Source organism: Orcinus orca, chromosome 6 (genome assembly GCF_937001465.1).
Source record: "Orcinus orca chromosome 6, mOrcOrc1.1, whole genome shotgun sequence".
Taxonomy (NCBI): domain Eukaryota; kingdom Metazoa; phylum Chordata; class Mammalia; order Artiodactyla; family Delphinidae; genus Orcinus; species Orcinus orca.
Genome location: NC_064564.1, coordinates 97,965,546 through 97,979,856, shown reverse-complemented (window position 1 = coordinate 97,979,856; position 14,311 = coordinate 97,965,546). Strand labels below are relative to the sequence as shown.

The following is a 14,311-nucleotide window of genomic DNA, read 5'->3' as shown; positions in this document are numbered from 1 at the left end:
ACCCCAATCATATATACATCTGCATCCACTTAGAGGCTGAGAGTCCTAGAAAACAGATGGCTTAGGATGTTTGAGTGTGGTGGTAGGGAGGGGATGGAGCGTGTCCAGCATTGCTTCCTGGGAGTCGTAGTCCTCATAACTTAAGTGCTACAGGAAATACATACTGTGAGTTATAGGTTTTATATGCTCCATCGGGTTGACTCTCAGAATTTCACAGTAGATGAAAGCCTCTTAGACCAGAGGAATTGGGAGAGCAGTGTTCATCAACCTAATGTTTCACTGATGAGAAGAGAATTTAACTAGGACCTATTTGAAACTCAGAAACCATGTGTGTTGTGTAATACCAGCTGTGGATTTTTTTTTTAATTAAAAGTCAAACAAAACCTCACATTATGGTTGAAAGAGATCTGCCAAAGACTCTATTATTTTGTCAGTATACAAGCTAACTATGGAAGAAAGTCTGCAGGAAAAAATCCTCTCTCTCTCTCTCTCTCTGTCTCCCTCTCTCCCTCCCTCCCTCTCTCCTTCCTTCCTTCCTTCCTTCCAACCACAAAAGCAACTAGGATTTTTACAGTGAAACAAGTTCATAGTTGACAAATTTTTATCCTTTAACTTTCCAAATAATCCTTGAGGTTTTCTAATAGCAAATTACTCTAATTAAGTAATTATAATTCCCAGGAAATCTCTAAATTTCTGGTAACTGTTCCATTTCTCCTAATATTTCTAGCATATGTTTAACCACAGTCCTGAGTAGGAACTGGTAATATTTGGTAATGACACTTTCCCCTACGGTGCTGGGTAAACACCATTTTACTTTTACTTTAAATTTAAATGTGTGTGAGTTCTAAAACAGTCCCTTATATATTTTCCTTAGTTTTCCCTTTTCTGTCCCTCTCTCCCCCTCCCCTTCTTTCTTTCTCTCCTTCTCCTCTTTTCTCTTTCTGTACTGATTTATGTTTTATGGGCATGTTGTACAGTTTATCTTATTTTTTGCTGACATATCACTTTTTGCCTCCTTTGGCCTGTTGAACTGAAACTATCATTACTAAATATAGCAGTTATCTTTAAGTATATTGCTATGTTAGCACAATGTAACATTCTTTATACATTTCACCGATTGTCACTTATTAGGATATTAAATAGTCTTGAGTCCTTGGTTACAAAAGAGCCTGAAATGTTCCATTTTTTAAAAATGATTTTTATCAAAATCATTAATCCCACAAATGAGTTTTTGGTGATGGTGTTGTTTACACATGGTCCCAATAGAAGGAAAGATTATTTGTGGCACAGGAGGATAACACTTCTTAGCCCAGCCCTGTAGGATGGAGTTAAAAGGAGGCTCAGAACAAGAGGCTTTGACTTTTGGCTTTGTCCTAGGAAACCAATGGCTCCAAGGCTGTATTTATTCCTTTACACTATCAGGGGACAGACATGTGAGGTTACATTTTTCCCTGGTCATTTCAGTGCTTTATTTTTAATTCTATTTTAGCACTTTTGGCATATTTGAATACTTTTTTCCTCTTTCTCTACAGTAGAAGAGGTGAGAAGAGTTTTGTTGCATTTGTCTTGACTTAGAAACCACAGTTTCTCTGGCCAAGGTTCAAAAGGAAACTTTCTCACATCTTTTCTTATGACGTTAGTCCATTAGGAACTGTGTCATGTGTGTATGCATGTGTATTTAATACTGTCCTGTGTACTAGATAGTGCTATTATTATGTATATGTTTATACATTCATATATTATATGTGTGTGTATGTATATGTGTGTGTGTGTGTGTATATATATATATATAGGTACTGCATATATAAGTTATATATTAAATGCTGATTATTCACTCTTGGAAAGTATATTTGTGATGACAACTGTCTGCCCTTGGAATGTAATTTAAACTAATTTCCACATGAAAGTTTATTTTACACTTTCCAGGTCAAAAAGCAAAGTACAGACATCACAACACCATGTTTGCTATTTTGAGATGCTAATTGGCTTATTTTTAATCTTAAGATTTTATTATATCTTAATATAATTTTTGACAATTATAGTATAATTATGTGCTACAACTGACAGTATAATTCTGTCAGTTTTTAGGGGCACAGTCTTTTTTTCTTTTTAAGATTTCTTTTTCTTCTTTTTAAGATTGTACTGAAAAAAGTTATATGGAAAAAAACAGTTTCATTCATTATAGCATCTTGGGTTTAAGTGGCAGCATTTATATTTCTAGCATATGATGCACACTCATAGATACCCTCTCAAACAGAAAATTTATACTTTTATCAGTGGAAGATCTATGCTTCCAATTAACTAATTAGCTATTTGGAAGGTACCTTTTCCAAATAGACAATCATTTTTGGAAACTTGGGAATCAGAAAACCCATTTTAAATTCCTATAGGTTTATAATATGTTTGTGCAAAGCCCTGTCTACATCTAGTAACAGTAGATTATTTTATTCTTGGTGAAACAAAGATACTTGTAGTTTAAAACTCTTCTTGAATATAGCAAGTGTAGCCACCAGAAATTTTTTTTTCTAAATATGCATTAATATCTATGTTATCTTCTGCCATCTCTTGATTCAACTCTCTACTTTTTGTCAGTTGGGTACGTAAAAGAACTCTTTTACAAGAGATTCGCCTGGCTCTTTTTGCTTAAGAAATTTGATCAAAGCGTCTTGAGATTACGACAGATGTGTTGTCATTTACTTCATGTTTATTGTCATACCAATAAAAAAGAGATGCCATCACTTGGAGTATCATGCTCCCTTGAGCCTCAAGTGTATCTCTAAATTTTTCAACCATATTGGTAATTATTTCTGCTATACTAATTTTTATTATCAAGAATCCAAAACCTAAATGATAAGTATGCTGATATCCTGAGTAGCTGTTTCCCTGTGTCCTGTCTTCTATACTTAATTTTATGCAGACAAGTCTTAATAGTTTTAGTAGTTTTCTCAGTTTATAATGGTTTCAGGGCTCACCCAAATGACTCCAGTTCACACACTCCACCTGAATTTGTCTATGGGTCACAGTCTAAAACCCCAACCCAAGGATTTAATCATGGGTGCTCTACCCCACTCTCCCTCTACCAGATGTAACCAAAATTTATGTTTGGGGCTGTTTTCTTATATTCCACCAAATCTTGGCAAGAGAATTTCCAATTTGGTTAAAAGATAATATTCAACTGCATGTTGTTTACGAAAAGCATGTCTAACCCAAAATGACATTAAAAGTTTTAAAAATAAAAGACCCCCAGTAAATGATAGACAACTCTAGAGGGGAAATAAAAATTTCTGGGAAACGTAAAAAATGCAACTTCATTTATCATCAAAATGCAAATTAAAATAACAGCGTGATTCCATTTTTACCTTCAAGTAGGAAAAAAGTAAATAATCATTTTGAAGGCTGAGCATGCAGTGAGAAGGGCAATTTCATACGCTGCCAATGGGACTGTAAATTACATTATTTAAACATTTGGGCATGACACATTTATGGCTTTAAATTGTCATATCTTTAGCTCTAACTACTCAACTACTCAAAGTCAAGTGTTATCCCAAGGAAATAATCAGAGCTATATTAAAAAATTTATAGAGAAAATTTCATGTCAGCATTATTTATAATAGCAAACTAGTAGAAATGAGCTAAGTGTTCAACAGGAGAGGAAACGTGAGATCAGTTATGGTCTGCCAATGAGATGTAACATTATTCATTTGTTAAACACCATGTTACTTAATGATTTGGGGAATGATTTGCTTATGATATAAAGTTAAGTGGAAAAATCATAACACAATATTATACGGCCAATTCTGATTTTTCCTGAGTTGCTGTGTGTTGTTAAAGATGGGAAGGAAACAACAATACATTTATCTAGGTGATAAAATGGTCTGGGTATTAAGTATGTGCAAGGGAAAATATTAGCAATGCGATAGCTTTCTTATAACCAAAGCTTCTTTTAGAGGTAGGGTATACTACTAGGAAGCACAAATGATTTGTTCTTACTTTTGCAGTGCCTTGTCCAGTAGGAGAGTTCTCTCGTTCTGGGTTAATGCCCTGTTATCCATGTCCTCGAGACTACTACCAGCCCAATCCAGGGAAGTCCTTCTGCTTATCTTGTCCCTTTTATGGAACTACAACCATCACTGGTGCCAGATCCATCACAGATTGTTCCAGTAAGATGATATCCTTCATTTCTCATGTAACCCTGTGTTGGAGACTTTTGTTTATCTCTGCGGTAGCTTCAATTCTGAATATTACTATTTTCAGTGCCTTTGGGTGTCCGGATGTGTTAAACTATCCTTCTGAAGGTCTTTTTGATGACAGTGACTCAGAGATTCTTATTCTGGGAATGTCGAACTTGATAAATTCCAAATTTCTGAAAGTCTAGAATTTAATGACATAATTCCATCCATCTCTGTGCTCTCTTTATATTACTGAAACAAAATATATGTGGCTTTGCCCACTCTGAGAATCAGAATCTTGACTATGGGATTTAAATAGAGTCTGCTCCTAGAGAACAGACTTGTGGTTGCCAAGGGGGAGGGGCTTTTGGAGGAGGGGTGGAGTGGGAGGCTGGGATTAACAGATGTAAGCTGTTATATATAGAATGGATAAACAAGGCCCTACTGTATAGCACAGGGAACTGTATTCAATATCCTATGATAAACCATAATGGAAAAGAATTTTTAAAAAGAATGTATGTATTTGTATAACTGAATCACTTTGCTGTACAGCAGAAATTAGCAGTAAAACAACTATACTTCAATTTTTAAAAAAGAAAAAAAAATAGAGTCTATTTATTGGTAATATCTACTACACACAAATATGTTTTTCAGTTGTTTTCCCATAATTTTATTAGGTTTTAGTTCAACTTTCTCAGCAGCAGAGGAAAGTGTAGTGCCCGTTGCTTCTCCTGGACATATCAAAAAGAAGTATGAAGTCAGCAGTCAGGCAAGTCCATTTTATATTTATAAAATTTTCTCTAATGGAATTCTTGGAAAACAACTTGTCATTATACGTGTCCCACAGAGGAAAAACTACCAGAGTTGAAACTTCAAGTAATCAAGACTCATGAATATTATCAATGAATAATTACATTTGCTTATGACTTATAAAATGAACTTTCCAAAAATGCAGCATTAGAAGTTCTAAGTACCAGAAATGGGAATTTTTCCCAGCAATGTCTGGCACAGAGAATTGTAGATGTGGGGAGTCTTTTGATTTGCTAATAATTTACATGTACCATGTACCGTGAGCATAACCCATCATTTGAGTAAGGGCGTTTGGATTAACCAAAGGCCTTTTCCGATTAGCAGGAAGAGTTACTCAACTTTCATGAAAGTTATGTAAATTTTTTGCCAGCAAAAATAAAAATCATTTATTGGAGTAAGTTGTGGGTTTTTTAAAAAATAAGAAACATAACTCATAAAACTTTTCCATTTATTTTTTTGAAGACTAGTTAAGAATAATTATTTTGGGTGATTCAGCCATTACTCTGAACGCACCTTGCCCAATGTCATAATAAATTCCTTGGCTTTAAGTATTTTTAAGGAGGATAATGAAGTTATATTTCTTATTTTAACTTCCTACATCCAAACATACTCACTTATAACGGCTTCATAAGTCATATTTGAAACTGCACGTAATGGACACAGACACATTAGAATCCACTGGCTTACTTTTAAAAACGATGCACAGATACCACTTCCACAGATTCCTGATTTAGCTGGTCTGGGTTGGGGCCTGTCCTTAGTATACTTTTTAAAATGCCTTAAATGGAGCCAGCACTTAGCAACACTGCCTGGGTTTATCAGAACATCTCTCAAGAATAATATATAGCATATGTGCCCATATATGGCAGGTACCAGCGTTATGCAGGCAGCCGTCCAGCTGGACTCACCTGGAAACCAAAACCTGATGTAAACCTTCTAACTCCCTACTCAGAATTGCTTTGAAACAAATAGTGTTTTGTCTCTGATAAATTTCTTTTCTGCCACTGGTAGGTTTTCCATGAATGTTTCTTAAACCCCTGCCACAATGGTGGAACCTGCCAACAACTTGGGCGTGGTTATGTGTGTCTCTGTCCAACTGGATATACAGGTAACACAGAGGAATGCAAATTTTCATGTGTTTTTCATACAGTATCATTGTGACTCGCAGTATCAAACTTTGAAACATTAAAAATAAACGCCATAAGATACATTAGACTGTATAATTGCACAGAAGTTTGGTTGAACAAGACAAACCAATAAGTGAAAAAAGCATACATATCTTACGAATGACAGTTTTCTTTGCACGTTTTGGGGGAAGAATAAAGAATCATCTTCTCTATGAAAAGTCACATCATAACTCACGATTTAAATTGGGATACGGTTCCAGAGGCCGTGTCCAAGGTTGCATTCTAACACAAATTAAATGCATGACACTCAACATAGAACAGATTGTCCAGCATAAACATTTTTAAACAAACTCCAGTTTCTCTCATTTGCTTCACATGAATGGAAGTTCTCATGAATGGCCATGATTTGTTGCTTGCTTTCTTTCTGGAAGCTGTGCTTAGAAACACAGCGTGGCTTTGAACTTGATTACATAGGAATTATGTAAGAATTATGTTTTCTTGCAGTTTGGTTCAAATTCCAGCTCAGTCCAGAAATATAATTTTTGAGGCGAAATGAACTATATCTTAAAAATTGCAGTTTATTTAAAATAATTTCCTGTTTTCTTCCAGAAATGCAGTTTTTACATTTTTTTTCGAGTTTTATGCCGCCAACATGAAGTGTTTTTAATGAGAAAGTGGTATTTAAATAATTCACCGCAAGATAAGCAAAAGAGAAGTTGGAAAACAAAATACAGAATGTTGTCATTCCACTTATTTCACCATGTGCATATGTGCATGTGTGTGGGTTTCAATTCTTATAAAAATTTCTGTCCCAACATTCCACAAGAAATAATGAACTTGTCCTAGAATTTTATAAGTGAGAGGTGGTTGAGAAAAGCATAATGTAGGACAATGATTCTCAAATTTTGACGTGCATCAGAACGATCTGGAGGACTTCTTAAAACACAGATTGCTGGAGCCCAATCCCAGAATTTCTGATTCAGTAGGTCTAGGGAAGTTGTGAGAATTTGCATTTCTGTCACATTCCCAGGGGATTACTGATATTGTTGGTCCAGGGACCACACTTTGAGACCCCCTGGTGCAGAAGAACCTGGGTTTCGGCAGAGCTAGCCCATAGAAAGCCCGTGTGCACCCTATGGGAAGATGCACCCCATTCTAGGATACCTGACATATGAGCTGAGGTCTGGCAGGATTTAGTCCCGCCACCCCTCCTCCGCCAAGTGGCCTTGGTAGCAAGTATATATGACTCTGTATTTTTCACTTTGGAATTAAACTAATTCCTGGCTCTATTTTATGCTTCCAGATTTCCCTTTTTCCCCCTCTACTTCTAACTTAGGATCTTTTGCTATCTTTTATGTATCCTTATAAGGATATCTTAAAGCTGTTTAGAGAGAGGTAATACCTTCATTAAATACTTAACTAGATGGTAGCTCTTAACAAATATTGCCCTTTCCTTCACCACCACCACTCCGTATAAATTCAGATTATCGGGATAATTATCTTTAAATGATCATGGTTCTGTTTCTGTTAATCCGCTCTTTGATTGACCTTCAGTGTCTGGTTTGCATTTTAGGCTTAAAATGTGAAACAGACATTGATGAATGCAGCTCACTGCCATGCTACAACAATGGAATTTGTAAAGACCAAGTTGGGGAGTTCATTTGTGAATGCCCATCTGGTTACACAGGTAAGGGGAAAGTTTCTCGTTCTTAGATTATTAATCCTGGAATCCTTAAAATAATGAGTTACCACTTCACACCTGTTAGAATGACTATTATCAAAAGATAAATGTCCATCGATGGAGGAATGGATAAAGAAGATGTGTGTGTGTGGGTGTGTACACACACACACACACACACACACACACACACACACACACAATGGAATATTACTCAGCCATGAAAAAGAATGAAGTAATGTTATTTGCAGCGACATGGATAGACCTAGAGATTATTGTACTAAGTGAAGTAAGTCAGAAAGAGAAAGACAGATATCATAGGATATTGCTTATATGTGGGATCTAAAAAATACGGTACAAATGAACCTATTTACAAAACAGAAATAGAATCACAGATGTAGAAAGCAAACGGTTACCAAAGGGAAAAGGAGGGGGAGGGATAAATTGGGAGATTGGGATTGACATATAAACACTACTATATTTAAAATAGATAACTAATAAGGACCTACTGTATAGCACAGGGAACTCTACTCAATACTCTGTAATGATCTATATGGGAATAGAATCTAAAAAGAGTGGCTATATGTGTAACTGATTCACTTTGCTGTACAGTAGAAACTCACACAACATTGTAAATCGACTATACTCCAATAAAAATTAATTAAAAATTAAGAGAGATGAAAGATAACAGTGCTGGCAAGGACATGGAGAAAAGGGGACCATTGTGAACTGTTGGTGGGAATGTAAATTGGTGCAGCCATTATGGAAAACAGCATGGAGGTTCCTCAAAAAATTAAAAGTAGAATTACCATACAATCCAGCAATCCCCCATCTGGGTATGCATCCAAAGGAAATGAAATCACTATCTCAAAGAGATATCTGTATTTTCACGTTCATGGCAACAGTATTCACAGTAGCCAATGGCCAAGATATGGAAACAAGCTAAGTATAAATCAAGGGATGAATGGATAAAGAAAATGTGTGATAGGTAGGTAGGTAGGTAGATACATACATACATACATATAGATACATAGATAGATAGATATCATATATATAACATATATTGGAATATTATTCAGCAAATAATTGTATTTGGCAAAGAGCAAAATTTTTCACAAACATGTTAGCCATGGTTTCCAATCGTTTTGCTCTTACGCCTGAACAACTTGCTTGAAAACCGATTAGTCTTAAATTCCTTTCAGTTTTCTCCAGCTCAGATATTCTATGATTCTTTGCAGGTCAACTCTGTGAAGAAAACATAAATGAGTGTAGCTCCAGTCCTTGTTCAAATAAAGGAACTTGCGTTGATGGCTTAGCTGGTTATCGCTGCACGTGTGTGAAAGGATACACGGGTAAGATGTTTCCATTCTTCCTAGTTGTCACAGAGTTCTGTAAAGCCCCAGAAATCATTACATTTACGAACATTCCATATATATATATATGTAATATTATGTAAGTTAATATTAATTTTCTGATTTTACAACTGTGCTGTGATTTCATAAGAGAGAGTCCTTATTTTTGAGGAAATTCACACTGAAGTATTTAGGGGTAAAAGGGCATCATTTCTACAATTTACTCTCAAACAGTTCAGAAAAATAATATGTTCCTGTACATGTGTGTATATATATATGTGTATATAGAGACAGAAAGAGAGAAAGAAGACGTGAGTTTATATGCTAAGACAAGCACTCAAGAAGGAACTGGAGTTAAATTATATAAAATCATATTGTGAATGGATGCTAAATAATAGAGTTAAAATATCTATCTATCTACACTTAACTGATAAAGAAGTCCAAAACAGAAAATGATCAGTGAAGGAAAGAGGCAAGTTCAAAGAAACAGAGGAACATTTTGAACTAAATTTGCTATTCCATTTTTTAACATTATCTCAATTAGATATTCATTGCTAATGTTCATTTCAGAAAGAGGTAAGATTGAAAGAGCAGATTTTCAAAAACGCAGTCCTAAAATGATGTAGAAAAGCCAGAGCTTGTTGAAGGATGGCTGTGAAACCAGTTTGGTAGGCCAGTGGCTCCGCAGCCTCCATTCCTGTCCTTTAGAAGCAGCATGCCCTAAGGAGGCAGCACCTTGACCCCAGTTTTCCCAAGGGGTTAACATGCGGGCTCCTTCTCGTCCTCATCCATCCCCAGGCCTACACTGTGAAATGGAAGTCAATGAATGCCAGTCAAGCCCATGCTTAAATAATGCAGTCTGTGAAGATCAGCTTGGGGGCTTCTTGTGCAAGTGCCCACCTGGATTTTTGGGCAACCGGTGTGAAATCAACGTGGATGAGTGTTTCAGCCAACCGTGCAAAAATGGAGCTACCTGCAAGGATGGTGCCAATAGCTTCAGGTAAAAGACTAAGTCTGGCTCCTTTCACTATTTTTATTATCTTAACTGTTCAGTCATTCTGCAGTCTTTCCAGAGTATTACTTTGAATTCCAAGTCAGCCCTTCCCAAATCCTAGCCCAAGGATAAGCTATGGTAGAATCAGCCTACCACCTGATGTTCTGATTTCCTAAGTCTTGGGTAAAGTCTATAATTTTAAAATAGACAACCTGTATGTTTTAAGTTCCCCAGTGAGTCTGATGCACAGCCAGACTTGGAAACCACTGTTCTATACTTGGGAAGTCATAAAAGATGAAAGAAAGCACATTTATTCGGAAGCAAATGCAGAGGCACTGTACAAAACCCAGTTTTAAATGTTTTATATTTTAGCTGGAGTTTTCCCACTAGCTAAAATAGGAATTGTGCAATTCTACTGTCACAGCGCCATTCTACATTCTGTAACCATGGTTTTCAAACTTTTTTTTTTAGTTTAGTAACCCTTGTTTCAGGAGAAATCTGAGTGTAAACAAATAAAACAATAAAAGCTAAGCTTTTGGGGTTGAAAATAGTAGTGTTTGTGGGGAGAAAGACTCTGTCTTCCTGAGGCAGCTCTTAGGGTGCCAGTAGAAAACAGTTTGAAAACCAACACTTTTTTTTTTTTATTACTATCAAGTCTGCCCTATTCCATCCCCTTCCTCTTGCAGGATCTGTGGCTTCTGCAGTGCAAAAGACAGACTGGTCTTGCTTGCAAAATTTTAGGAAACTTTATTGCCCTCAACAAGCAACTGGTTCTGTAAGTTTTCAAAAGTTAAAAGCAAAAAAAAAAAAAGAATTCTACCCCAGTTGCAACATTTCCCAGTACTTTTCCGGTTCAGCCCCCTTCCATTACCGTCCCCTAACAGAGCTAGGATACTCTCTGGAAGAAATAGGAAGCCAGTTCTGCTAGTGAGACTTTCACTCTTAATATGGAAGTGAGGTCTTAGCAGGGTAGCATCATCTTTTCGTGGGCTTTTTTATATCTTCTGGCATACAGCCCCTAACCATAGGCAATGAGAATTTCCAAATGAACAGCAAGAGTTCCAAACTCTCCCCAGGGTCCAAAACAATTGATGAATACCAAATTTGTCTAAATCCTAACTAGAGGAAAAGTGAAGGTAAACCCTCCTAATTCAAAAGGAATGTTAGTTGCCACCAAAGTGAATCTGTTTCATAGACAAAGATATTGAACTGCCATAATGATATCACACATGTACATATAAAGATGAGTGAAATTCTAGCCAAAATAGATTTACCCTCAACTACACAGAACTCCATAAAGATGCACGCCAATTCCAACGGAGATTTTCTTTTAAACCCCCAAATACCATTTATTCATATTATTGCCAATATCAAAGAGGTCCCCATATAAACATGCTGGTTAACAATATTCACTACATTTATTGGGCAGTTCCTTTTTAATTAAAAATATTTCAGACATACAGAAAATTACAAAGAATAACAAAAGTCATACACTCATCACAGTAATTATCAAACCTTAGCCTTTTGCCTTATTTGATTTATATCTTTCGTGTTTAAAAAAGCAAATTCTAAAGATAGATTTGGAGTCCCTCCAAGTATGCATACATACACACACACATGCACATCACCCACACATATGTCTCTTCTTCCCCAATAGTGATCACTGTCCTGAAGTTGGTTTATATCTTTCTCATTCAGACTTTATGTTTTACTATGTATATGACTTCATAAACAGCATATAGTATAGTTTGACATGTTACATTAAGTGGTATCATGTTATATGTGTATATATATATATATCCCTTTGTATTTTGGGTTTTGTTTTTTCACTCAATACTATGTATTTTCAAGACTGATACATTTGGCTCTAGTCTGCTCATTTCAACTGCTGATTAGTATTCCACTGAAAGATTATACCATGGTTTATTTTCCCATTCACTTCTCCATGAACGTGTAGAATGATACTGTTGTGAACACTTGTTATATGCGTCCTTGTGCACCTGGGCAGTAATCTCCTAGAGTTCATACTAGAAATGGACATACAGGGCTCTGGGAATACAAACTCTCCACTTCCCTTGACATTGCCAAGTGGTAGTTGTACTCACTGAGATTTCCCATTTCATGACACCTTTGTCAACATTTGATATCATTAGATGTGTTCTCCATTCTGAGGGGTTTAAAGCGTTTGTTGCATACCACAGAGACTCTATGGCATACTGATTAAGAATAAGCCACTAGACTGAGATCAAAGTCCTCCTCCAGCACTTAGTAAAAAGAGGGCTCAGGCAAATTAGCCTCTCTGAGCCACAGTTTACTCATCTGTAAAGTACCTCTTTGTTATAGAGATTGGATTAACATATGTGAATTTTTGTTTTTTGTAGCACTTCTGTGGGGAGAGAAATTCCCAATGTATGAATAATACTTCACCTTGACCAGAACTGCTTTATACTCTATTTTTGCTACTACAATATCTCAAATATATGTTGTCTTAAATAGGTTTCTTTGAATGAATTAAAAAAATAACAGTTAAAGCACTGTTTTAATGGGGAAAATATGTTTCAGCATTTCAGGGTTTTTTTTTAAAAATTCAATTTAGTTAAATTGAAAAAAAAGAAAAAAAAAGGATTCACCTATTTTTCCCACCTCCCACTCCGTGTCTCTGGCTTATGTTCTATAAGCTTGGGGTGTGTGTGTGTGTGTGTGTGTGTGTGTGTGTGTGTGTGTGTGTGTGTGTGTGTGTACATATATTTAGATTCCACATATAAGAGAGATCATAATAGCACTTCAGCTTCTCAGAGTCTTTTGAGACAATGTTGTCATTGGGGACTGCTTCTAATGCCCTTTCTGCAACTATTCTGTTACAATAGTTTGTTTTCTTTCAGGTGCCAGTGTGCAGTGGGCTTCACAGGGCCATACTGTGATTTGAACATCAACGAATGTCAGTCTAACCCCTGTAGAAATCAGGCCACCTGTGTGGATGAATTAAACTCATACAGTTGTAAATGTCAGCCAGGATTTTCAGGCAGCAGGTGTGAAACAGGTATATATGAACTTAATGTTATTAATAACGATACTAACCATAATGATATAATAACAGTGTCAATTTTTACCTGCACTGAGCACCACCTATATACCAAAAACTATGCGAAGCATTTTGTACTCATTCTTCACAGCCACCCACTAGACTGGTTCATGTTATCTCCAGTAGCACAGGAGGCGAAGCTTAGAGATGTAAGGGAGAAATGGAGGAAATCTAATTTAGCAGAACTCTTCACATTCTGCGTGTTTAGAAAGGATGCTTTGAAAGGTCACTTGATTTAGAAGGTCAGAATCCATGGATATGTTTGAGAGTCAATGCTAAACTGCTTTCTCAGAGCACTGGAGTCTTTTAGCTGTAGGACTTTTGTTCTATTGAGTGGGATATGCAGGATTGGGGCTCATAAAATGGAGAGGAGCCCGAGCCCTGAACAGGGCTGGAGAGTTGCCCTTGCAGCGACCCCATCCTTCTCTCCTGCAGTATCAATCGCTCCACACATGTGCTTAGAGTCTCTCATCTTTAATGACTCCCCAACCCCACCTGTCCTTCCAACTATTCCCTGTTTCTCAGCTTCCTTTCACTGCTGAGTGCATTTCCTGTCTTAGATACTCATGGATGATTTTATTTAAAAGAATTTGTTAGGGACTGGCTGTCCAGTGGTTAAGACTTCGTCCTCCAACGCAGGGGGTGTGGGTTCGACCCCTGGTTGGGGAGCTAAGATCCCACATGCCTGGTGGCCAAAACAAAACAGAAAACAGAAACAATATTGTAACAGATTCAATAGAGACTTTAAAAATGGTCCACATTTTAAAGTGGTCCATATATATGTATACATGCCACATCTTCTTCATCCATTCATCTGCTGATGCATATTGAGGCTGCTTCCATGTCTTGGCTATTGTAAATAGTGCTGCTGTGAACATCGGGGTGCGTCTATCTTTTAGAATTAGAGTTTTCTCCAGATATATGCCCAGGAGTGAGATTGCTGGATCATATGGTAACTCTATTTTTACTTTTTTGAGGAACCTCCGTACTGTTTTCCATAGTAACTGCACCAATTTACATTCCCAACAGTACAGGAGGGTTCCCTTTTCTCCACACCCTCTCCAACATTTATTATTTGTAGACTTTTTAATGATGGCTC

General features: G+C 36.6%; 1 protein-coding gene across 1 annotated transcript in view; it reads left to right on the top strand.

Annotated features, from left to right (window-relative positions):
* The window catches only part of SVEP1 (sushi, von Willebrand factor type A, EGF and pentraxin domain containing 1), a 184,273-nt gene that overhangs the window by 105,700 nt on the left and 64,262 nt on the right, over nt 1-14,311 (top strand). The window contains exons 19-25 of the mRNA XM_004269347.4: nt 3,999-4,160; nt 4,847-4,938; nt 5,991-6,087; nt 7,680-7,793; nt 9,023-9,136; nt 9,935-10,136; nt 13,013-13,170. Of these exons, the coding sequence (XP_004269395.1) occupies nt 3,999-4,160; nt 4,847-4,938; nt 5,991-6,087; nt 7,680-7,793; nt 9,023-9,136; nt 9,935-10,136; nt 13,013-13,170 (939 nt within the window). The remainder of the gene's footprint in view (nt 1-3,998; nt 4,161-4,846; nt 4,939-5,990; nt 6,088-7,679; nt 7,794-9,022; nt 9,137-9,934; nt 10,137-13,012; nt 13,171-14,311) is intronic.